We start from the raw sequence: 27,040 nt of genomic DNA, 5'->3' as shown, positions 1-27,040 counted from the left end.
AAACAGGAACTCACTGAAAAGTACAAAAGAATCCTGTATTCTGTAGCAGCCTGCAGTACTCCTGAAAACAGACACACTTAGGACACAGGAGAATGTAGATGTGCACACAGGTGCTTTCCAAATGCAATCTGAAGAGTGAAGAATCAAGAGATTCCCGGACTTCTCCTATTTGAAGGAAGGCTCTCCAAATTAACATTAGATCACAGTAGCAAGGAATGATATCTAAATGCAACTTTTCTTAGTTTAAAATTATTAGAAACATTGTTTTGACCGCTAAGGCAGGGAGAGAGGAGCACTGCTCCTAGGAAAAATGCTCATTCACTTCCCGAGCAGGCAAACACTATATGCTTTTGAAGCCTTTCAAGGCACTACATGAAACAAAGTGCTTTCCAGACAACTCATCTAGCTAAGTTTATGGCATAACTTAGTTGAAAGCTGTTCCAAGATGTCAGATTATAAGTAGAACAAAAATATTTTGAGGAGAGCTTTGAGAATATACTTTTTTCAAAGCAGAGAAACAATCAAGTGATCCAATTGAAAAAATTGCTTTCTTGGGCCAACTTCCTTTTGGAAGGGAGCCGAGAAATCCATTTGTCCCAAAAGGTCAGCCATAAACAAATATTAGGAAAAGTGTTTACATGTGTAGATGAATTTGGTTAGCCAGGCACTGAGGAATGTGAATGAAAAAAATCTGCGTTCTGAACCTTAGCTAGTATTTGCTCCCACAGAAAAGCTGTCCATTAAAAAACAAACAAAAACCCAGTAAGACGAACACAGGAACTGAAGCACACACATCAATTGCCACTAGCTATCACCCTGTTTGAACTGCTTTGGTATTAATGATGAACATGTCCCTCTTTTTTCCAATATTTGACTGAAAGTTGCGCATACAGCATTAGAAGTCCCTGTTTTCAAAGTTTAGCACAGAAAAAGACAAATTAAGTTTCTTTTGAAATATTTTTTCCATATTTATAATTTTCCCACTTTGACACACCACCTTCCTGTACTTTTTTTTTTAAAGTGTGTATTTTAAAATAAATCATATCAAACAATTCAAGCAATTGGATCTAAATCTCTCCTGACAAGCCAAGTTATAATAGGAAGTCCTGACAAAGTCACCATAAGTATGCAACAAAAATAATGAATACACATTTTATTTATACTTCAGCTGTGCTTTCTGTAAGTAACTGTTTCAGTTTCTTTCATGAATTGAAGGAGAGAATAAGTTGCTTTAGTCTTCACAGGTAATGGGAGGAACATCCCTCTATCTACAAACTGTCTCTTAGAATTTAAAATGAGTAAGAGATCTTCAATATTATGCATTACCATTTAAGCAGGAAATGCAGACTACAAGACCAGAGAATTAATCAAAACCTTTTTTAAATGGATGTAATAAAAAAAAAAAACAAAACAAAAACAACTTTATATATTTAGTTCTCAAAGCAGCTTCCATTCCACATTTAAGTCTTATAAGTATCTGAAGATTTTAATCACTGTTCATGTGAGCTGGAGCTTAGACACCTTCCAGGCAAATAAAAAACTGTAGCCAGAGATTAATAAAATACAGGAGCAGAAAGGGAAGAAAAACTCCACAATCTCGTATCGCACAATTCAAGTTTATTCCATTCATTCTTGCAACACAAACTTAAAAATACAGTATCATTTAGCATTCTGATGTCTATGAACCATGATAATGATGAACCCAACTGTGTCAAAACAGTTAACAATGGTGAAAAGAGGAAGTCAAATATCAAAATGCACAGAGCACTAATTTTCTTCTGTCACTGCGTAGAAAGATGATTGTTTATCCATTTACAAAATATAATTAAGACAAGTTCATTTTGAAATTTTGCATGCAACACTGCAATTGCTTGACCTAGGACACTCCATTCTTACCAGCCTGTTCTATAAATAATTCAATGTTATGTTCAGGGACAAAGTTCCATTTAACTATCGTACTCCTTTTCCCACGTGCTCCCCCTTAAGAAAAAGGAGCAGAGGGTACAAAATCCAAACTATACTTGAGGTTATAACTTATTCAGCACAAATTTCAAAGGAAAAGGTTTAAGAACAGAGTGGATTTCCAAGTATATGCGATTCCAGTCTGACAAAGTATTTAAATTCTGTTTACAGAATGTAAAATAATTTACAGTTTGGTATTTTCATCTAGTTAGGACCTACTCAAAGATACAGGCAGTCACCCATTATTTTTTCCACAGTATAGCTAACAAGAAGGGAACAAATGAACAAGCCCAGTTTCTAGACAATTACAAAAGCATAAGCTTTTATTATTACTTTTTTTTTTTAAATCCTGGGCAAAATGATCAATCACCTCATATGTAGTGCAAAAAGCAAAAAAGTATTTCCTCTTTATGAGCCAAACATTAAATGCCATCTTTTAACTATCTCGAAAGGCAGCTTGGGTATATATTACAGCCAAATTAACACTTGTCTCACTGAAGTTTGTTTGCATTTTTTTTTCCTTAAGTGAAGTAAGAAAAAATAAGGTGTCCACATAATTGTAGAAAAAGGGAGGCAAAATTGCCTCAGTGAATCAGCAGAAGAGTTAGTACAAAGATGATGTTTCTTTACTATGATAATGCTCACTTAAATGAGAGTTGAAGGGAAGGGCAGGAGAGAATACAGAGAAAAAACAAACCAAAAACACTATGGCCAGACAACTTGACACTAATCAACAAAAAACTTGAATAATCAAGTTTTCCACATAAAAACAGATTGCAGTTTTCTAGACTAGTATTTTAATAGCTAAGTATTTAATAGCATAATATGGAGGCAAATTTATGCCAAAGATGGTTACTTTCATAGCTGAACAAAGAGTTAAAATTATAGTCTGTGTTCACACTATTACAATGACGTGACAATCCAGCACTGATCAGAGATAAGATTAAAGAGTTCTCTTTAAATAGTCATTAAAAGCACTGTTCACCAAACATGCTTGTTCTTTTATCAGCAGCTCACCAATTGATTTATCACTGATTGCCAACCCTTCTGCTCTTCCTTGCCAACCTTCTCCAAGAAGCAAAGAGTAATTGCACCGTACAGTTTATGGACAGAGTTGATTGTTTTCTCCATTGCTTTTCTTACGGGACGTGTACATGTAAATCAGTTTCTGCTCTCCTTTTACAGTCTAAATGCAAGGCTTTTTATAGCTGAGACATTCAATCATAATATGCAACATGATTCAAGTATAACTAAGTCTCCATTAAATATGAGTGGTAGTCACCAGCCTACTTCTACATATCCTCTCAATTTCAACAGTGATATCAAAATAATACCCACTACTTTTGTTTAAGAATTCAGCATGAGACATTATATACATTTGTTTTCTGTATTGTGTATGTTATCAGAAAGTTTGACATCTATATTCCAAAAAAGAGGAAGATGTATAGTTTGTGGTACACACTTTTCTGTTATAAAACCTGTTACTCAGTTTTGGGTGAATGAGCAGTCTAATGAAAATTTTCAAGATGAAAGCCAGAAGCTCAGACATTCCTGAGGACCATAAGATGTGATGGGAATCCTACAACATCATGAAATACCTTCCCATGAATTATCAAGGCTGTCACAGTACTGTCATACTTACTGGTATAGTAAATCTTATCTAGTAGTCGATGGTTAATGTGGTATGGTTGCATTGGGAACTTTCAGAACAAGTCCCATGCCTTAATGACATTTAAGAGGTTCATTCAGCCAACAACAAAACACCAATTCAAAGATATGCACAATTAAAAGTGTGGGTTTTTTTCCTCCAGTTAGAGCAAGTTAAGACTTCTACTTGTACATCTTCCTGTTCCTAACACCTGAACTTAGAAAGCTTACATCTATTTTAAAAGTTTACCAGAAAAGTTTAGCAACAATATTCACCTGATAGGAATGTCTAAATAATTACTGTTCATTTTTTGACTTGATTATCCTTGCATACCAAGCAGCCTGTAGCTTTTGCACATGTCTATAAATTTTATGCTGACATGGTGAGTAAAGAAATTTCATCTTACAATCCTTTTGGAAGTAACTACAGTGACATTCTGAACTCTCTCAAAAACAGTTGCTTAAAACATCTGTCCTGTCCTGGACAAACATGAGAAAGAAAAACCTCAAATTTCAAGCATCCAAAAGTACCTTGGCAGATATTCTGGAGTGTAACACCACCATGCCTCAACTGATCTTTCCTGGTTTACTTGAGAGTCAGAAAAACGTTAGTGTGACATCCAATTAGTCAATATAAAGAACAGCTCCAATAACTAGTATCAAAAGTCCTCAAAACTGCAACGTAAGCTTTAGGCAGAAGAAGAATAAAGCTACCCACTGAGAGAGAAGAGAGAAAAGCAACCCAGCCACCTACATTACTACACTTCAGATTACGGCAGACACTAATAGCATGGGACTATTGTCTCCTTCACAATTAGTTTCAGGTACATAGCATAGTACTTCCATCTAAAGGAATCTTTCAACAAAAATCTTAGTACTAACCTAGGAAGTTTACAAGCCAAAAATTCAAGATCACGGTCTGTCTTCCTTCTTCCATTTTCACTAGAAATGGGAAGAGATTGTGCACTGAAAAGAAGTCCTAGAGGGATACTGTTCATAATAGTTTTCAACCCGCTCCAAATAGATTATCTTCGATACACGCCCCTAACTAGTCTGATTCATAAAGAATTTCCCTCCCCCCAAAGTATTTAGCTGAAGAAGCTGGAAGATGCAAAGAGTGACAGACAGGCAGCAGTGTGAGGCCACAGGAGAGACATTTAAGATATCAGTCCATCCGTCACTGAAGAAGAGTTTTGATTGCCTGGTTGTCAGTGGCTTCAAAGGCAGTTAGTCCATCTGGGCCTTTCACAGTCTTATCAGCACCCTGTAAAAACATTGAGAAGGACTGTCAATTCATAAAGCCAGGCTGTATTAATATTAAGTGTGTAACAAAGTTACTTACCTCGGATAATTATATTGATTACATACAGCTTTTCAGTGCAGTGCATTGTTTTCATTTAGAAACCAAATAGGCAAGATTTATGTACAAAACTATTTGGCACACAGCTAATCTAAATTTCAAAATTTACTTTAGAACTAGAAAAAAAAAGTCACATAATCTTTTTCACACAGCAAGTTGCAAGATCAACAAATTATCAATTAATCTTGGATAGAAACAGAAGGATTTTTTGTTTATTTCCAGCAATTACTCATATGAATGTAAGAATTCAGTATTACACACTTCTATGAAATCTATGGTGCAGCAAGCTTTTTCACATGCTAAATTAAACAGGTAACCTCTGAAAGAGCTTGCTTACTAACAAATCATACTGATTTTTTCTTTCTATATCCTAAGAGACTACATCCATCTAGGACTGTGCTTCTCTCTCCCATTTTAAAAAAAAAATTCTTATTGCTACATAGAAAAAAAGCCCAAATCATTCCAAGTCCAAAACTGATTTGTTTGTTTTGTTTTGAATAAGCTATGCCTACACCTAAAAGGCAATGACACAGAATAGGGAGGCAACAGGAGGATAGATAACAGAAATGCACCAACTAGACAAACTGCAGAATAGTAAGCACAAACACAGCCTCAGTGCCAGAATCATGGAAGGAGAGCAAAAGAGAAGCAGAGAGTGATTCACTAGTAATGTTTGTTTTGAGTACTGTGTAGTTATATACATAAAAGTGAAAAAGCTGACTAAATTGTAAATAGAGTAGTTAAATAAAGGGATAAAAGTTATTAGAGAACACAGGACAGACTACAGACATTCCTGAAAATAAGTTAGATTCCAGAACACCTCCTCTTGAGAAGATATGCAAGTTTCACTTTAAAATATATGTATCTGCTCAATCAAGTGACAGGAAAAACACTGTGGGTGGCAAGAGCACGTACTGCAGAGGTTTGTCTTTAGTTTTACATATAAACTCTCTATTGAATAAGTACAAATATCTTCTCAATTACATTACAACGAAGGAAGTGCACAGATTGATAGTAAAGGATACCCAATAGTTTTCTAAGATCATAATGGACCTAGAATTTCAAGACCTTCGTTACTGAGAAAAGATTATGCACATAAAAGACCACTAAACTTCCATACATAATACTATGTCTGTTCCCAAGACAACTCTCAGCCCACTGAACTTCCCATTGTAACTGTTTCTAAAAATCTAATAAACTGGATCTGACATTACTATGATTTGCTGCCAATACTACTCTTCATAACATAGAATATTTCCATCTTTGGAACCTCTACTCTCTTTACTTGTAAATATTCAGTCTGCCATTCTAAAAAGCTGGTTTTACAGTGGTTTCTAAGGCAGCAGTGCTTAACCTGTGGTCCACTGGCCAAACTGATCCTGTTGCAGCCGTTCATCATTCTTGCAGCCCCCTAGAGACCGTCAGTGCAAGACACGAGCTGAACAGACTGTTTTGTTTGGTGGCAGTCAGCTGTGGGGCAGGGAGACAGGCTTCTGCTATCAGGGAAAGAGCCTGGGACAATGAAATTGTCTTGAAAACTCCAGTAAAGAATTCAGAGAGGGATACTTATAATTGCAGTAATTCCTTCCAGGCAGCTCACACTCTCTAGTACCTTTCAGGTAGCAGAATACAGTCATACATTTTGTGCATATGCAATAAACTCACTCCAATGACAGGAACAATCACAACATTTACCTCTCTCCTGTCACTATGTAACATCCTTGGCCCGAACAGTATGCTGCAGCATCACTGTTCTGTTGGGCATGAAGGTGAGTTGAATTGGTCTGTTCACAAGAAATAAATTGGTCACTGCAAACACACACTTAGGCTGAAACCACTGAAACCCACTGCTTGTGAAACATTTATTATTTATTTTTCCCCTAAAAAAAAAAAAAAGACAGATTTAACAGTTAGTATCTTAGTTGTCCTGGAGAAGAAAGGCTGCTTTTGCAGGTGTTGATAATTTCTACTGCTTAGATAGCCCTCTCAGATTAGAGTCCATGAGGAAATCAAAAGGGCTTCAAAGCTGTTCTTTCATGTTAAGCTCAGAAAACCTGAAGGAACTTAGGCTTGATGTAACTGTTAACTGAGGTAACTTTAAAGGATAAAGAAAACTTTTACTTTATATACAGGACTGCTTTCCACCCTCCTGCGCATTTGTACGTCAGAAAATTTAGACTCACAAGACCCGAGTTTCTAAACCAGCTTCACTGAATGTAGGATAAGAGGGTCATGACTACCTAAGGAGGACACCGTTTAATAAACCCAGTGTTAATAAATTAGGAAAATGGCCCCTTAGCTAGGCCTGTATTCAATAGAATAAGAAGGAATAATAAAGTTCAGTTGAAAAGGACTTTAATTTTCAGAAGTACAACACTCCCTGGAAGCAAGTTTAATGAAAAGTATGTAAAAGTAGAATGTATTCTCTACTTCCCCAAAGTAAAAGCTATTAACATTTTATGTTTGTGTTATGTTCTTTTCTTAAAATACACACACAAAAATATATATAAACTCTCTTTCTTTGACAGGGTAATAACAAACACGAACATTTGCCCTCTTAAACCACTGGGCAAAGCACAAATGTTAAACATGCTCTGAAGGAAGCACAAGAGCTAGTAGGGATACAGTTGCAGTTCAGGAAAAGAAAAAACAACAAAACCCATGAAGGCAGCAGATAAAGGCAATGCAGAGCTGTCACCAAACCTGTGAAACTGGAAGTGGGGGCACTTAATGAAGCTGGTAGAAGACTGGTTTACACAGCAAGCAGCAAACTTCCAGAACGAGTTGCCAGATGAAGTTACGGACACTGATGTCAGCTTGTTCAAAAAGGATATGGATGAATTAATAGACACTAAATCTATAAACACTTTTTAAAGGGGATAGATGTGTGTACCTCCAAAATCCCCAATACAACAACTATGAATGAGGGGAATAAGTGAGCAGAAGTGGTCAAACTCACAACTTTTCCCAAATGGCATCAGAGGAGAAAAAAGGTGCTAAATTGCCTAACCCAACAGGGTATTTCGTATAACACGTTCTTAGTAGAAAGCAGAGATCAAATTGCATTAGATATTTCACAAAAAGCAGAACTATTCTGAAAGATGAACAAATGGATGAGATTTGTCACATCTTTTGCGACAAACCTCATCCTCCATTAGAAGCATTCAAAACAGTTTAATTGTCTATTTTAACATGATACTGGTTTCTCCTACACTACACTAAAAAAAAAATCTTTTTACATTACAAAATCAGAGATAAGGTTCTTAAAGAAAAACATGGAACAATTTGAATTTTATATTTATTTACCTACATATCTTTCTGCTTTCCAAATAGGTATCCCTTAAATTCGCTATCCTCGAAAAAACTAAAAGCAAACTGAAATACAGCGACTGATGTTGCTTCAGTCTAGTTCTCAGTACTCATTGCTTTATCTGTTATTTTGTTTTGTAGAAGGCTAGTACATAACATGAGGAAAATAAAAACCTGGTATTTTGGAAGACAATTCTGTTCTAACTTTGTCAAAAGCTACTGAAAATTCATTTCCTCCCTTATAGTAGAATATCTTCCAATATTATTATGTCATTTAATATTTTTAATAATACTAAAAAGGCAGAAGTGAAAAAATGAACACAAGATATGACATTTCCGCTTCACTTACCTCCTTAACATCTCATCCCACCTAAAATTATAGCTGAATGTTACTTTCCATACAAAGGTCAAAAACATTGTTATTAAACCAAACTGGTATTCGGATTGACAATATCCCAGGTACCTCTGTCAAATTACAATAGCTGGTGTTTCTTTAGCTTATCAAAACTAGTAACAGTGAACCAGGCTTTCAAAATGATGATGACAAATGGGCTTGCAAAAATATTTTCCGCATAGTTCTTCAAGAATAAACATGAAGTATGGTAATGATGAGAAAGAGACCACTTGTACCTTTGCAACTAATAGTATAAGGCAAGTGTGGGTATAAGGAACACTACAGGGCTAGCTAAAGGGACTTCAGCTTCATCGTTCCCATCTGTTCCATGTCTCTTATTCTCAAATTTCATCTGAAATTCATCCATCCCCTACAAAAACAGTGCCACAGAGACAGCTCAGTGAGCATTTAGTACGTGGCAACAAGCAAACACCATCTGCCATTTACAAAGGAGCAACACAGAGACTAGGTGAGCAGTAAAACAGAGAAAATGGGTTCTACTGTACATCTACAAAAACTGTAATCAAACCCAGGAGACCACCCTCTGGAACAGGTAGGTCACACTAAAAACACTGAAAAAATTCCCAAGGCAGCTGCTGAAGTGAAAATGAAGATATTTCAGTTCTGTCTCTTGATTTGGCACCAGGAGGCCTCAATTGGCAGGAAACTAACTACAGAAAATTAACTTGCAATAGGGACAAATGAACAGCGTAAACACCAGGCCTATTGCAAGGAAGCAGTAGGAATATGTAGGTAAGAGTATTAAAGACTGAACAGCATCACTTGTTCTGCAGGCAACTAATCTTTGCATTGGCTTAGCTGTAACATGGGACTGCAGCCTAATGTTGGTAGTGTGCTCATCCCACTCACTGATGGGACAGTAAGGCAAGAAAAACTGCGTACAAGCACTCCTTCACTCTTATGTGATTAAAACTGCTGCAGAACACCACAAATTAAACTTCTGAAGACAACCCAAGTATTTGGCTGGGCAGATTTAAACATAACTGCACATTGGCTGTATGTTACAAAGCATCCAGTGGCAATGCCTGCTTAATTAGGTCCCCCCCCATCTCCACAGACCCATATCAATCCTGACAAGGCCACTGATGAGGTGGTTTTTTGTAAGGTCTTGCTAGATTGCTCACCCATTTCCAAATGCTGCCATACAAAATCCATTTTAGGGGACTGGTGATAGCATAGACACTCCTTATACCATTGAATGTTTTGTCTTGTCAAACTACAGCCTCAAAAACTGCTTTAAAACTGGAATATTTCAAATTGCTCAAGGAAAGGGCCATTTATAGATCACATACCACAGTTTTCCCACTTTGTTTCTTCAGAAAGCAGCATGTTAAATTCTATCTCCCTACAGTTACAAATGCCCAAAACAAAGTTACTCAAGTTAAGAGTTAAGGTTGCTAGTAAGATCTTTTGGATTTTCAGAAAGGAGCATATTTATATAATTTTATATGCATTCAAGCCCTTGAGAGCCACAGGATATAGATACAGGATATGCAACGCAACACAACTCTCCCAGCAACAGTAATTTTATTCAGAAGCTGACCAAACCTAGCCACAACTTCCATAATGGTGGTGATACTACAACTTGACAAACAATGTTACAGTTCTATTCCAGTTCAAACTCCAGCATGATGGAAAGTTGAATATATTAAGGAATAGCAGACGAAAGGTCTTCAAGAACAAGTCAGACAGTCATCTACTACAACAGCGGCATTCTTAAAAATGACTTGAAGATAACCTCTTTGGGTCCCTTCGAGGTTTTTTAAAAATTATTTAATCTGCGTGTTAGATACAGTCCAAGCTGATTTATCTATGCTTTTCCTCAACATATTCCTACAAATACTGCACAATAAAGTAAAAAGTTCTGCTTCTGAGACAGAGGGCTTGTCCAAGGTATCACCCTGCTACGATACTGTCAAACCAGATCAGTGCTTCAGGGAGTTCTTGAGAATTTGAAATATCTCTCTCCCTCCACTGCCTTCACATAAAACTGCAAATTGGGTATTAGGAAAAAATTCTTCACAATTGAAAGGGTTGTCAAGCACTGGAACAGGCTGCCCAGGGAAGTGGTTGAGTCACCATCCCTGGAGGTATTTAAAAGGCATGTAGACGTGGCACCTAGGGACATGGTTTAGTGGTGGACTTGATAGCGTTTACGGTTGGACTCGATTATCTTAAGGGCCTTTTCCAACCTAAATGATTCTATGATTCTATCGGTTCAGCTGTATGCGGGCTGACAGTGATCCTCAGATAAACCATTTGTATCTTAGACACAGTGTCATCACAGCATTCAAATTCCATGTGTAATAAGCATTAGCTAAGAACCCCAAAACAGTTGTTTCTGAGGAATAACAAGAGTAACAAACTGTGCTTTATCATAGGAAAGCCTTGTTGAAAGTTACTTGAAATTCCATAAAACAAAATGCTTCTTTTTAAGGGACAACAGTTGGTGTAATGGCTTCAACTGTTAGTATCATCCAGAGAAAATTGTATTAGTCACGTGACGTGTACATTAAAAACTTCTGTAGAGACTGAACTGGTAAGAGCCAGCGTAGGTCCCCCAGTACTTTTAAAGTTAAGCTCTTATGAGTGTAAATTGTTTCTAATATGAGCTTAGAAGCAGCTTGACTGTGTTTCACTGTGCAACTGCATGATCACCAGTATCAACAACAGAAAGCACAGATTTGCAGCAGCCCAGGCTACTTCAGCTTAAGATCAAGGGGCCACTCTAATCATTGTAGTCAGTTTAGCAGCTTAGAATCTTGATTCAGTGTCTCTACTATTTATATGTATATATTATCCTCTGAAAGTGAATTATGCCCAAATACTTTTAATGTTTTTACTGCTTTCAGTGGAAGATTGTTGAAAGAATGCTCTGTGGTCACACTACATGAAAGAGTAACCAGCTTACTTCCATCAGATGAATAAATCTTCTACAGTAACAGCAAGTTTACAGAAATCCTGGAAGTGACCTTGACTAAGTTAACCTTTTTCATATTCAGTACTTTTATTAAGGTATATTTTTTGCATTTTATGTCCGATTAATGTCTGAAACATTTCATGGAACACCCCTCCCCCTCTCAATAGCTCAAAAGTCTCACATGAAAGGTTTACAAACATCCCCATGATTCACCTACTGTAGAAGGCAGTACAGAATGTTAGCTTAAAACAATTCAATTTCCAAATCAACAACTGCATCCAACATAGAATTATTTATATGAAATCTAATCTTAGCAGGTGAAGAGGAACAATCTCTTATTCCTTACATAATTTTAACTTGATCAAACTGCTAACTTTTTTATATTTGTGGTATGCAAACAGACTAAGAAGATATGCATCACTGTACATCGGTTCTCAAAACTTGTGAAAGTACAAAAAAAATTCATTATTTTTGTTTTCCTCTTTAAAAATATGTTAAGGACTTCTAGTCCACTTCTAGTGGACTAGACTTCTAGTCCAACAGCTTAAGGGATATTCTATGACGGGGGCCACATATGCAAGAGATCAACTAACAGGGTAAATAAAGGCAGCTGAAAGTAGGTACATGTAAAATAATGAAGCTTCTTCAGTAAGTAGAAGTGTAGTATTTACAAAAGCAACAAAGAACAGCTTTGAAGAAAAATCTTAAGTATATTAGTCCATCATTTGCATTTGCAGTTCCACTATTTACATACGCTAACATCAGACATTCAATATTTGTCCTGCTTTTGGAGTAACAATAAAATACACTCCACTCCAAAAGTAGCTAGGAAGAACATTAAACAGTCAAAGTTAAACAGTCAGTAATTTTTAGAACTTTCAATAAGTGTTGAACTACCTGATCTCCCAGGTATCTGCTATTAAAGAACATAAGAAATCAGCGTATGTGACAAACAAGGTGTGACAACAGATGTTCAAACAAGGGTCATAAGATAGCTGTATTAAGAGAAAGAACAACCTCTTAATATAAGATCTGCCTCAAACAGAATGAACTGATGAGCAAAGTTCCAGTTCATAAATATTTCATCAGCTAGCCTAAGTGAATGGAAGCAAGCAGATGTGGTGCAACATTTAGCTCTGCATGAAGAAATCTGAAAATAATACAAGCTTTCCCGAACTATCCTGTTGCAGTAGCGTTTCTCTAATCTCATCTCCTAGTCCAAGTTCACTTTCTTATAACATTCTGCACATCTTTGTAAGATTGCCTCATCTTTACGACTGTCGAGCTTAACCAATTCCATTCAGATTATACCAAGTATAGAGATCGATACATTCTCACAAACTGCGTGAAAAATACCTGGTTCAGGAAGGACCTTAATGCCCTCGCTGACAATGACTACAATGAATGCACAACCCTTACTAGTTGCCAGACAATTCATGTGTGAACTCAAGTTTTGAGGCATCTTATTTATTATTTGAGCAACTTATTTAGAATGCAAAACACTTCAAAACAGAAATGGAAAGAAATACAATATGGGATAAAGGATACCTTTTTTTTGTAACATGTATATAATGATCCTAAATGAAGGATCAGTCCTCATAACAAATTTAAGCAAGTAGGATGCACCATTTGAACCCTAAATTAACAGTCACAGCATTTCTTCACAGAAAGGCATAACTAAGATTAGACAGGATCAGGGAAGTGAAAAGTGAAATTCAGGCAGCCTTAAGGCAGTTAAGGAAAACCATTTTACTTTGTAAGTGGCATATGAAAACATTACACAGCATGAAATCCTTTGGTCAAATGATTTAAGTGGGCTCATATACTGAAAATGCACTGTTAACCTCCTCTTTCCAAAGTAAGTGAGGTGTAACAAGAAGGAGCACATATGAATGGAGACAAAACATTGCTTGAATTAACTACTGCTTTGTAAAATGGATTACCTTTGTAATATGAATCAAAGGGAGAACAGAAACAGATGAAGCTTAATTCTCCCCAGGACAAAATTTACAAGCTCTGTAACAGAGAAAGCTTGCCTTCCTACTTTTACTTCCCCTCACTCTGCCAACCCAGATGGGTTTTCAGTCATCTGGCAAAAGCAGAGGGAAACCACACCTCTGAGCAACTTCACAGTGGAGATTCCATCACATGAAACACTTAAGCAGCTGCCAAAGCTAAATCCCACTCCTCCCTGTCTGCTGAAGGAATGCATCTTTTTTCTTGCCTGATTTGCTGTTAATTGCTCTCTAGCTGGAGCTCACAATACTCTTAGTGGTCACTATTACTTTTGCTACACTGCAAAAGTCCTGGAACTCTCCTTCAATTATCTTCTCAATAATCAGAGTACCCTCTCTGGTTTAGCAACATAAACAGCATTTGTTTGATGTTCTGAACTTATCTGAAGCATCATAATCTCATTGAAAAAAAAATCATACTAATACACTTTGCTAATGGATAACTTGTTCTAAACATTTGTATCTCACCTTTGACAGAAGCAATTTCACACAGGAAACATGGCCCTCATAGACTGCTGATAGGAGTGGTGTGATATTATGTTTGTCTGGAGCCTGTAAATTGAGACACAGTTATTTGAAGCACAATATCACACAGCGTTAAAAGGTTTCACTTAACTTTTTAATTTTTTTTGTCAACAGTAGAGTGAAGGTAAGGATTTAAGAATATTATCCAGAAATGCATTCCCTCAGAATTTTTTACTCTTCTTTTTAAAAAGAAAAATCATTGTTTAAAAAACAGACAAGTAACAGCAAGGTATTTCTTCCATAAGACTTCTAGGTATCCCAAAATTTGCCTATTTTTTTAGGCCAAAGATAGAAATTGTGGGGTTTCAGCTGACAAATTTTGCCCAATTTAAAAACAGTACTCCTAATTCTCCCGTTTCTCAGCCAGCCTGACTTCAGACACCAGTTTTGGCTGAAACATTGTTTGGGCTGTCTTCTCCTCTCTGAACTATAGTCCTGGAAAGAATAAGAAATGGAGCAACTGAAATGTTCTTATTTTTTCCTCCATTTTTTCCTCCTCTCCAGTTAGAACTCCTGAGGAAGAGATAACCTTTCCAGACACCAAGGAAAAAATCCAAGCCATTTTGTAAAGGACTAAAGCTAAGATGTGTTGTACATCAACTTTCAGACAAGTATTCTAAAGCACAGTGTTCTAAAGTGGGGTGTATGGTTAGAGTATTTAGAAACTTCACTTTATGCAGAACTAAAGTATTTTGAAGTGCCAATACAGCCCAGCCAAGTCTTTTCACGACAAAAAGCCATGCATTTCAAGCTACAGCAAAATGACTAAGTTTGTGCAAGTAAGAATGTCTCCAAAAAAGAGAGAAGCGCATCAATTTAAACAGAGTTGATCGTGCCCTGGCCAAGGATGCATTGCACTGTCTTCTGAAGCCCCTTCCAACAAACTTTGGGTTATTCCATGCAAACTTTCTTTAGATTTGATTACTGGATTTATTTTTCTAATCATGGTCAAATTAAATTTAACTTTTTATAGCTACAAACAACTTTTCCCAGTGTGTCCAAAAAGAATAAAAACATTTAATAAATGTAGTTTTAAGCTTCTAATCTCTAGGAGACCACCTCTCAAATATTTTTAAATGCATCAAATTTAGTTTCATTTAAGTCTTTCAGTAACCACTTAGGCACTTATACCCATCCCTTATATATGGGGCGGGGGGGGAGGACATCCTAACATACTAACATCTGTTTGCAAATTGATGTACATACATTAATATCAGCTCCTTTCAATAGCAGAAATTCCAGAATCTCAAGCTGTCCACAGTCTGCTGCATAGTGAAGAGGCTTCCTCCCACCTTCAAGTGTCCGGTTGACATCTTCACCCTTCAATGTAAACATAATCTAATAAGCAAAATTTTAGAGCTAACACACCAAGAAGAGCTTGAAGAAAATCCAACACCTTCAAATATGCTGAAGAATGTTCCATCCAAATATTTAAGTAAAAAGGAAAATGAAAATTAAGTTGCTCGATTTCCTTTCCCTCATCTGTGCATTTAAGACTGTAAGACAACCTTGGTCCCTCCTTCCACACTGCATCTCAAGTGTAGTGAGTACCCAAGTGCACTAGGTAACTCATGTGATTGAAAACAAAAAAAAAGAAAAATAATTATTACAGCTTGTAAAAATGCTCACATTGGCTCATTTTGCTTCTCCTTCCCCCCAGGTGGGATCCTAGTTATCTGGCTAAGTTACTTTACCTGCTTCTACACATATTGGAAGTTTTACACACTGAGAAACCAGATGCAGTAAGTCAGGAAGTAAGTCAGCTTCATAACTACCAGCAAGTGAGTACAGACCATCCATAACTTAAAACCCAATTATGAAACCATCCATTGTTTTATAAATAGCACCTGCCAATTCTACATGACACAAAAAAGTCTGAAGACAGTCAACCAAATCAGGACACAGGAAGATGTATTCTAATGCCACTTGTACTAGTGGATTGAGACATCTCTTAAGGCGTAAACAAAATTTAATTTAGTGAGTGCCTAATCAGCTTTGTTTCTTCACCTTGGGTTGTGCAACTAAGGATAAACTGATTTGCTGCACTTCAGTAATGACGAGAAGTTACTGGAAACAAAATACTGACAAGCTATGTGGTAAGTGACTTCTTGTTCGTATGTGCAAGTAATGTTAGTATTTTAGGGAGTGGCTAAATTTAGCATCATACCTCAAGTCCTGCATCTCCACAGAAAAACAATCAAAAGAATTTCAGCTGCAGCATCAATTCATACTTCTCTATTGAGCCCCTGCAGTTCCCTCACTCCTGCTCCAGATCTCTAGAAAGTTCACAGAATAGAGGGCTTGACATATATCTTCCAGACATCCCCTCCCTTCTAAGAACAGAGGAGATTGTCAGAAGGAAATCTTATTCTGCATTTGATGTTCTATATTATCAGAGTTTTATACTACCAGTCAAATAACAAGTCGACTTCAGAATTCTCCTCTCCTATCAATACAGTATTCATTTTTTCTCATAATATACCCTGCTGAAAGTCAAAGCTACACAAGCGTGTTTAACTTCAGGTGTTTAACTAAAACACACTACATTCTGTGGTCTCAGAGATCAGGACCTGGTTCTCACGCTGTTGAAGGTTCTGGCTTCAAAGTAGCATGAAGCAGCAGCAAGTAGCACAATGAAAAAAGCTCTGCAACTGCTGTTACTGACCCTGAAATATGGCTATGGATTCTGAAGCATGTTGGACATCAGGAAAAAGATAGCTTTACTTTTATCTATGATTTTCAGAACAGCAACAAATTGTACTTCTAAACAAAGTCCACCACAGCTTTAGCGATGTGGACTATCAATACTGTACAATAGTTTATAACGTAAAATTCCAATATGACTAAATGAAGGCCTAACTCTTTATTCGCAACAACTTTACTGGTAAACAGTATTGTGATGTAACTTTTGTTGAATTTCAGTACAAAACGTTGGTGGGGATATGGTAACAACTGTGTTCCAATTAAAAAAAAAATCATCCAGATCACAGTACACTAAAAGCATACAAATAGCCACACTGGTCAGAAAAGTGTATAAGGAAGCAGCATATACTTAGCTTACCTAGGTAGTTAAGCCCTACCCATATTCTTATTCATACCTTGCCACTTCCCATCAATTTAAAAACAACTGGCATTTAAATAACACATGATGTTTACAGATACATACGGATTGGGATGCATAAGTTTAGGAAGCCAACCATATAAAAGCCATGCAATCACTACCCAAAACAGGCTCTAAAAACTCCTGCAATGTCTGACGCATGTTAAGACATGGTAAATAAGGGGGTAAGGGAGAAGGACAAGCAAGCTAACTCCCGGGACAGCACACAGTAAAGCTACAAAGTTCACATTCAAAAAGAAATTTAGAATCATCATTAGGACAGTCCAAAAAAGCTCCCTCTCCTTAAACTTATAAATATTATTTGGTTCATTGGCTTACACTATAGGATTATTTCTTTTCTTTCTAAAGAATATACCACAGATCCCTGTCTGGTTGTGGAACGAATAAATTCCTGCTGGACAATGAACTTTTGGAAGGAAAAAAAAAACACACACAACAACAAAACACACAACAGCCAAACACCAAGTATTTTCTAAGTTTCCCTTAAAGACGATGAAAGCTTGTTTATAAGGGAGTACCTAGCAAAAAACCTGCAAACAAAGATGTCCGAAACACAGACTACATGGATTTGAATAGTAGCGCTGAGAAAATACATCAACAGCATGCAAAGTCAAACACCAGGACATGTTAGTCCAAATTAACAAAACAAAGATACCCGATAAATTACAAAAATAAAAAAACCAAGTATTCCTAGGTTCTGCAATAAAGAAAGTCAAATATCCAGTTGTTTCATGAGTGTGAAAAGCCACTGTAAAACAGATCACTGAATGTTATAAAACTTCACTTGGCCTTTCCTACTCCCAGTCCAAGACATATAGAAGTAGGAAGGGAAGACAAGTCAATCAATTTCACATACAGGGATCAAACCCTGGCACCTGCTTTAAATGCAGTCTCTAACACACGTATATCAGAAAACTTGCAGGACTCTTCATAAACAATTTCTCTCTGGCCTTTAGATCTCCTATTTATATTGCCTGGGGCATCTCCCCGTAAGAGCAGAAGTGGTCTCCAAAGTGGATGTGAAAACCTGAAGAGGTGTGCAGGACAATCCATTGAGGTGTGAGAAGAAAATATTTTTTGTATTGTAAAAATAGTGTTTATTTAATCTTTATCTCATCTTTAATTTCCATTTTTGGGTATGTTTTATAATGTACATAATAGATTAGTACAGTAGTACATGTATATAATTTATAAATAAATATACAGATATTGGTGATGCACGCTCAATTTTTTTTTACTGATGGGGTGCACGATCAAAAAGGTTTGGAGACCACTGGTCTAGAGATCTATCTGTATCCATGGAAACAGTAAATTCTTTTTCAGATGGAGTTTCATGCTGGAAGACTAAATAGTTTCACTGAAAACTTTATAGGTCAACTAAACGTTACCCCTACACACAAATTATTCAAATTAAAGACAAGCTGTTATAAAACTCACAAGAATATCCTTATAATTACACTTTTGCAAAGGGAAAGTGCCTTTAGACATTGAAATACCGACTTTTAAGAGAATTTCAATTAAAGATACAAACTTTCAATCTTTATCTACACCAGCTGCCATTTATGTTCTTAATTAAGTCTCCAAGATACAAGTTGCATATAAAATCACCTATAAAATGGGAAAGTCAGAACACTGCTTGAACCCTCATGATCCAAATTGGTAGTACACTGATGCCAAAGACAGTAGTTACCACAGCTGCAACAATAAACCTTTTGCTTGGTTAGTCAGCGATGTGAAACACATCTAACATCCTAGACAAGGTTGTCAAATATTATTTAAACAAGCTGCTGTTCTCCTTTAAGCTTAGGATATACAATCCTGTGGATGTTGATTTTTGTCTTCACTGGATGAGCACTCCAAGTTGGATTCTTTTGCTCTTCCACTTGAAGTATCCTGTTCAGCTAAGCCAGTGGGAGATGTTGACTTACCTGGGCAGTTGGGTTCTCAGTTTTGACAGACTGGCCAGCCATGATAGATCACATTTTGTGTAGGGAATGCATCTTCTCTGTATGATGGCATATAAAAAGTGACTGACTAGAGAATGCACTAGAGAATTCAAGGATTCACATTAGCAAAGAAATTATATATTATGGCTATAGCAACAAGTTCCAAATGCCAATTCACATCTTCATATGACAAAAGAAATCTAAGCATAAGGTCAAGATTTGAGCCCCCTCTCAAATAAGGCAGCTCTGGTGAAGGTGTGGCTAATTATGTCAACAGAATGAGGCAAAGTGGTCTCTCAAGCCCTGTAACAGGCTGAGGCAGGAAACAGCATAGGAAGTAAAGACTCAAAGAAAAGAGTTATCTCCGTATAAAGTTTTCAGAAATTACTGTATTTTTGAACAATATAGGCCAAAGACATCATACTGAATGTTATGAACTTGGGTATCAGCAATCTTATCAGGTGACGATTCTCAATACTGACCTCTGAGACACCAAAGAAACCAATATTTTGGTAGGCTGAAACTAAGACTGTACTAAATAGCTGCTAAAGGTTTTCTTTAAAAAAAGACCATACTCCGCACAGGCATACCACATGAACTGCTAAAAAGCAGTTTTTCCCTTTATGCCCGCAGGAACAAAATCTTATGTATATTAGACAAAAAGTGACAGAACAATTCTCCCAGGAAGTTTTATGGGACTTTTGCCATCTTCTAGAGTCTAATAGAGCAGCAACAAGGTTAATAATTATGAGGGTACTTTGAAGGAGACGTAATTAAGTCAGAATCAAAGAATCATATCAACTTCAAAATAACATATACCTTCAGTCAAAGGCCACACCTCTCCTAAGATTATTTATTTTCACTTTCTAGAGTGGACCTACAAATTCAATAACAATTGGGTAAATGTTTGTGCAAAACCTCAGAAAAGAATTTGCCCTTGCAAAAGGAAAGACATGATTACCTCTTTAATGACCTTCCAGAATACATTGAGTTTACTTAGTCAGATATTTAAGGCTAAGTCTGGCATAAACCACATCACTAATGTTTTTCTTTGCAGATCAAAGACCTAGAGCACCAGCTATGCAACAACATTAAAAACCAGTTCAACACATGAAACATCAGAACCAGCTGTTAGCAGGTATCTGCTTTAATCCCCTCTACTAAAATCTGATTACAGGTAAAGAAAAGCCTCTCTGAATCTCCAATTCCTAAACAAGAGAGCATGAAAGAAGATTTTTATAACACATTGATCTTATTGGTCCTACTTAGAAAACTCACATACATGGATAACAGCAGAATATTGATTTAGAAGGACTTTAAGCATCAGCTTCAGTTAAAGGCTGGCTATCAACTTTTCACTGAAGGACAGGAAAATAAAAACTTGAAGCTCAGTTCTAAATATTTTCAAGAGTTTTCTCTGCTTTTTAAATAACTAATAGTAGGGTTCATTATAGCATCCTCCGAATGCAGCTATCACCCACTTTCTGTAATGGAGCAATTCAATTCATAAAAAGATCCGTTCTAACTAATGTCTTAAGTGAGTACTGTCAAAATTAGTTACTCTTGAACTTAATTCTTCCACTATCCTCTATCACACACATTTTCCTTGCTCCACCTTTTCTTGCCAATATACCTACACAAAAATCCTGGTCGTGTCTCATGTCCTTTTCCAGTTTAACTCCAGTCAAGCTTTGGCTTTTTTAGTTCCACCCCTGCACACCCTGGGAAAGGGCCTACATTCTTCCTGGGTACCCACCCCCAATTCCACTTTTCATGTTCCCCCTGTTTGTATCTGAGCTCAGAGAGGATTCCCTGACAGCCAAGCTGCCCTCCTGTGAAGCCTGCTAGATGTCTCAGAATAATCTGGAAGGACCTGCACCTCACCTTAACAGCTGCCTTGAAAAAGTTCTGCCAAATTTAATTCCTTATTCTTTTGCAGCCCTAGTTAAAAGAATGAATCAGATTTCACTGACTTTGTCCCTAATGCACGTTATGATATCAGCTCATTGAAAATGTTGAATGAATAAGTTTAGTCATAAATTACAAGTTCTAAAGCACATTATTTTCCAGGTAGATTATTTAACCACACCAAATTGACACTGTCCTTGAACACCCCCCACCTTTTCTGTAGGCTCTATTACCTAGACTGTATTTCATGCCTCCCTTGGTTTAGCTTTACCTGCTACCTTCCACCTTTCCCAGTTCTTGCCAGTTTCAAAAGCATCAACACTTAAAGCCAAATGAGCTAAACTAAACTCATCTAGTGCCACTCTAGCATCCCTACAGCATACTCTACATGCTTCAATCACAGGCTTACTTTGCAGTGGCACACCAGCTGAAACCGAATCTGAGCCAGCTATTCACTTGGGCACTGTGGTTTGCCAAAAGTGTTGCTCTAGAACATTACTGCCATGCTATTAATGTCACAGCTCACTCATCAGTTTAGCACCACTTTTCTCCTGCGTAGCAGTTACAGTATCACTACTCTTAGCCACAGTTTGATCCTTCCCACCCCTGCATCAGAATTAGTGGCTGAACACTGAATCCAATGAGGGAACTAATCAGTGTGAGAATTAACCTGATCGTTTTCTTATTTCCAGCTGAATCTGTTCCTTCATCTAATTCACCACTTGGCACACGAACACACCAGAAATAAGTAGCTGGTATTTACACCGCAGTTCTACCACAGGAATAGAAACTGAAAATTGTGACCTCATTAAATTCTATTGCATAGGTTAACTGTATTAGTAGAGCAGTATCTGTAATACTAGTGGCATTAAAATGCTCTTTCAGATTTAGAAACAACTCCATACCCCCATCTGTACTTATCCTGTCAGGCAGAAATAACTTCATCCCCCCATTTTATGCACTTCTTTCATTCCAGTTTTAATGAAGGAAACCAGATTCCACGCAGTCATATGTCCTTAGAGCGCAGGGAAGCATCCTACAGGAGCTACACTACTGAGTAATTCCCGTCTCCATCATTCTGGATAAAGATGAACTCACTGTACAGTGTGTTGCATTACTTCCATCTCTTTGCCATACAGAATGTCCATTCTTAGAGAGTATTAGATAACTCTGACATTTTAAATATAGTGATAACAACAAGAATGTTGTCTGAGTGGGAAAGAGGAAGAGTGAAAAATTCTCTTTCTATAAAGAAAAGTTTAAGTCCTATGAATGAGATATTTGGAATATCTTACTGCATATTTAGAATACTACTTCTGAACACTTCATATTTTATTATCTTCCCTCCAGGCCTTTGTTCACACTGGTTGTATCTGTTTTTAAAAATTCAACGAAGAGATTAAGAGAGAGAGTTCATCCGAATTATTTCCAACCAATCTTGTTGTACAGATCTATAGCAAAAGATGTAAAGAATTCAACTCACGGAAAGCAGGAGCGTCTCAGGTTTTGAGTATTTATATTCCTCAGGTGTAGGAACAATAGGCAAATATGTGCGGATGAAAGAGAAAAGTAAAATTTAGGTATTGTACCTTTTTGTTTCTTTGTCATATCACAGAGCACGGCCTTTATATCAGAAGGATCATATGTGTAATACTCCTTTATGCAACATTAGTAACATTCTTCACTTTAAAGTGCATGGTGTAACAAAAAAAAAAATCTTTCTGGGATTTTATGCCAGAAGAAACATTTGAAAACAAACTGGTGAAATTCAGTGTAGCATCTACTTTCTATGTTCATCTTCATGAGATGTCTTTTTAAAAAAAATAAATTCCTAGTAGATGGCTAGGTAAGCATTGATACACCCAATAGCAATGATGGAGGGGGTAACTGAAATGTAAAATCTTTCTTACATTGTGATATTCTGAATCCAGAGATCCCCCTCTGACTGAAAATACCATGGTCAGGTATCCTGATGTCATTTTAACTTTGTAAAATGAAACTGGCAGAAGTGAACTGTAATTTATGCTGTTGGATGCAATCTGAAGACATATTTTGCAATAATAGAAACTATACTGATATCCACTGAATTAAATCTTTCCTTCCAATCTAACTGATTTTTAGTTTTTACACCTAACTAATTGCCTGAAAGAGTAAGTTTTATGTTAAGTGGAACATAGATAACCTGAGCTTTGAAATCACTTAAGAGCAATGTATTCCTTAGCCTTCTGAAGGGAGAGGAAGCTTGGACAACCCACACCTTGGAAAAAATTATTAGCCATATACTCAAACAGGGTTTAGCAGACAATCTTGCACTTCCACAATGGGGATGTGGGGGGTATGGAGGAACTAACGTGTATTAATCTTCCCCTAATACTCTCCTTCCTTTTCTCAAAGTTTTGAGTCACCCCTTCAATCATTTTCCAGTACAACTTTTTCCAGATTCATCCACCTCTGGAAAGAAAAAAAACCAAACAAACAAACAACCAAAAAACCAAAAACAAACAACATATAAGTACTCTGAAGATAAAAATACATTTAGCTATCTTTGCCATTCTACTTGTATTCTCAGAATGGTTGTATTTTAAGTATTTAAGCCAAAGTTCACTGTTTAACCTATGTTTGTTTCAGTTGTGTGTTCATAGACTTTTCAACTATTTACTGCTGTCACATGTCAGCTCTGGGGGTCATGTCATCCAAAAGTTACCTATCTAGCACTGCAGATCTAAACACCTTGATTGAGAATCCTTAAAAACAATACAGCAGAAACAAGTGGAAAAAAAACTATTTTCTACATATTTTTATTCTTCAAGGTCAATCATTTTACAATTTCTAAAATAACTGTGAGCTTAAGAACATTTTAAGTCAAACAAAAACTTCTGCCCTTATTCTACTTGCTGTAGCAGTAAAAACATAAAATTATGTTTTTACATAACTAATCCACAGGTCATAAACACCGGCGGTAATGAGGGAAAACTCAAATACCATGCTTCCTGAGACCTGACTAATAATCTAAAAATATAAAGACAGTTTAATTCTACAAGCTTGTAAGTCTACCAACTCATGGAATCACAGATTATTTAAGGCTGAAAGGGAATTCTGGAGGTTATCTAGTCCAACATCTGCACGAAGTAGGTCCAATCAGATCAGGCTGCTCAGAACATTGCCCAGCTGAGTTCCATACACCTCCAAGGATGGATTCCACAAGCTCTCTAGGCACAAGCCCTTCCCAGGGCGTGATCATCCTCACGGTGAAATATTTTTCTCTTATACTGAATTGGAATTTCTCACATTCCAACTGGAACTGTTGCCTCTTACACTTTCACTGCGCACCTCTAAGCAAACTTCTCTATATCCTGCCCTTGGTACAGAAAGACAACAACAAAATCTTCTCTTTATCTTCTCTTCTTCAGGCAAAAAAAAAAACCAAACCCAAAAAAACAAACCACCACAATTTTAACAGCATTTCCTTATATGTCCTCAGCAATCCAGATGACCCCCAAACTCTTGACTTTGAACATGGTCCAGTATGTCAATGCCTTTCTTGTACTAGAAAGCCCAGAACTGGACTCACATGCTGCCTCAGAAGTGGTAAGAAGAGAAAAATTTCTTTCAACCTGCTGGCTGTTTTCTTGCTAATACAGCCCACTATGCTGCTGGCCTTCAATAACACAAGGGCACCCCGCAGACTCATCTGCAGCTTGATGTCTACCAGGACCCTGAAGTCCTTTTCTAAAAAGCTTCTACCTAGCCAATTAGTCCCCAGCTTGTACAGGTGCATGGGTTACTTCTTTCTATCCTATTGTCGTGACTGGTAAAGACATCCCATTGCCTAGGTCACCAATAAATATATCAAGCAATACTACCGATACCACCCCCTGAGAGATGCCACTGGTAACCAGGCACCACTTAGAAGCGATGTTGCCGATCACAACCCTTTGAGTCCAACAGCCCAGCCAATTTTCCACCAACCTAATAGTCCACTTACCCAGTCCATATACCACAAAATTTGACTCGGTCTCTCACTGTATCCTTACACAGTCGAATGGGTTCTAGGAGGAGGAAGATTTGCTCCATAGCCTTCCCAGAGACTGAGGCTAAGCTGATCTACCTACAGTTCCCCAGATCTTCCTTCTCACCATTCCTGAATATGAGTGTGATGTTTGCTTTCTCAGCTTCATCAGAAACATTCCCCTTTCTTCCTTTCATTATCAATGCACTAGCCCCTTCTACTGCCCTTGAGACTCCTTGCTAGTTTCAACTTCAAATGAACTTCTGCTGCCATACCTCCACCCCTGCACATTTGTGCAATGTTTCTACATTCCTTCCAGTGGACCATTTGCTTTCACCTTCTGTGTAACTCTGTGTATTGGTTACAGATTCCTCAAAATATGTGACCAGGGACATGAGTTATATGTCCAATTAATAGCCTTGAAAAGCACTCTCTCAACTCAACATTTCTCATGCTGTCATGAGCGAGTGCCAGAACGCAAAGAAAGGCCCCTGAAGCATCTTAATCTTCTTTAGGCAGGCTGCAATATTATCTCATCTATATTCAAATAACACCAAAAAAAGGCTATGATGTTCCATCATAGAAACAGAGTTTTATAGCTTGCCTCCCCTGAATTCTTCTTCCACCAATCAGTTGCTTACGCACAGAACTTGGGCCTCAAATACCCTGGTTTCAATTAACTTTCTTTAAAGACTCGAGAAGAACTAAAATTTAATGCTATGAGTTCAAACACAAAAAACCTCTCATTTTTTACTTTTGCTAGCACAAAAAACTAAGCTGAGGTTTACCACTGAAAAGTCAAGTGCTACTGCCTCTGTTTTCTTAATATTGAAGTTTTCTCATGACTGAAACATTCCTTGGGCTTATGCGCAGAGAGCCCAGATTCCTCTTATGACCTGATGGGGAGTGCTTTCATTCTCCTCAGTCTGCTTCTGGAGTGGTTCCATATGTATTACATTTTGTAACCCTAGTTCTCACTTTATGACTGCCAAAGAGCTGATTCATATACTGCTAACCTCAACTCAAAGTTGGATTTGTAGGTGTCTTTTGTTCCAATATATGTATTTCTGTAAAATATGTTGAAGAAATCTGACAGCATTATAGAACACCAATTCTTAACAACAGAGATCACTATATAAAAGTATTCACCTGGTCTGCACTTTAGACCTTCAGTTCAACAATCCCACAACATTCCATTTTTTTGAAGTGGTGTTGTAGTTCAATGAGTTTTTCCCCCCTATAGAATAGTCTCAGGGTCTAAAAAGCAGCATTGACTTTGAAGAAGTAGTTTTCTTTCCTGCCAAGACAGAAACTGATTTAGCCTACCAAAATCCACACTAGCACTTTCACAGGTCCTTGGAGATTACTGATAGAAACACCTTTAAAATTAATTCAGTAATTTAACGGTTTTTCCTAAAAAACTTCTTTCTAGTTTTCAAGTGTTAAAATTAACACTACTCAAATCACCTCCGAGTAGCAAGGACAATAAATTAATCTCTTCTTCCAAGCTGGTTATACAATTTCCTCCAGAAATTTTGTCATGGTAACTGAAATGCAGCACTAGCCTGAAGCAGTTTCTACTGGTTAGAGCAGGGAGGTTAAATATCTGCATCCATTACTGAAACTGACTCAGTTCTAAATTGCTACAGTAGACATACCCTCACATCAGCTGTCTTAATACAAACCTGAAGATAACTGAACCACTAGTCTAGTACTTTAGACAAGGAAATCATTATTTTAAGCTTCTGGGTATTTCATCATAACCCTAGACTAACACACCATTTTCACATTCCTGTCCATTTTTATTAGAAACAAGAACAATTCAAATGACCAGCTCGTAATGCAAGTCAGTGCAGCATATTATTTAAACTTTTGTACATTTTTTTCCTGTAAGAGGAAAAAA

At 37.1% G+C, this 27,040-nt stretch overlaps 1 protein-coding gene across 3 annotated transcripts in view; it reads right to left on the bottom strand.

Annotated features, from left to right (window-relative positions):
* Positions 1 to 1,597: 1,597 nt before the first annotated feature.
* MTPN (myotrophin) overlaps positions 1,598 to 27,040 on the bottom strand; it is a 112,593-nt gene continuing 87,150 nt past the window's right edge. For all 3 annotated transcript variants that reach the window (XM_075158267.1, XM_075158249.1, XM_075158258.1), the window contains 3 exons: positions 15,360 to 15,473; positions 14,097 to 14,180; positions 1,598 to 4,873 (listed from right to left, as the gene is read on the bottom strand). In XM_075158267.1, coding sequence (XP_075014368.1) covers positions 4,787 to 4,873; positions 14,097 to 14,180; positions 15,360 to 15,473 — 285 coding nt within the window. In that variant the 3' untranslated portion in view covers positions 1,598 to 4,786. The remainder of the gene's footprint in view (positions 4,874 to 14,096; positions 14,181 to 15,359; positions 15,474 to 27,040) is intronic.

The sequence above is a fragment of the Calonectris borealis genome, chromosome 1 (genome assembly GCF_964195595.1).
Source record: "Calonectris borealis chromosome 1, bCalBor7.hap1.2, whole genome shotgun sequence".
NCBI classification, from domain to species: Eukaryota; Metazoa; Chordata; class Aves; order Procellariiformes; family Procellariidae; genus Calonectris; species Calonectris borealis.
The sequence above is the reverse complement of the archived record's forward strand: the minus strand, read 5'-3'. Positions and strand labels throughout refer to the sequence as shown.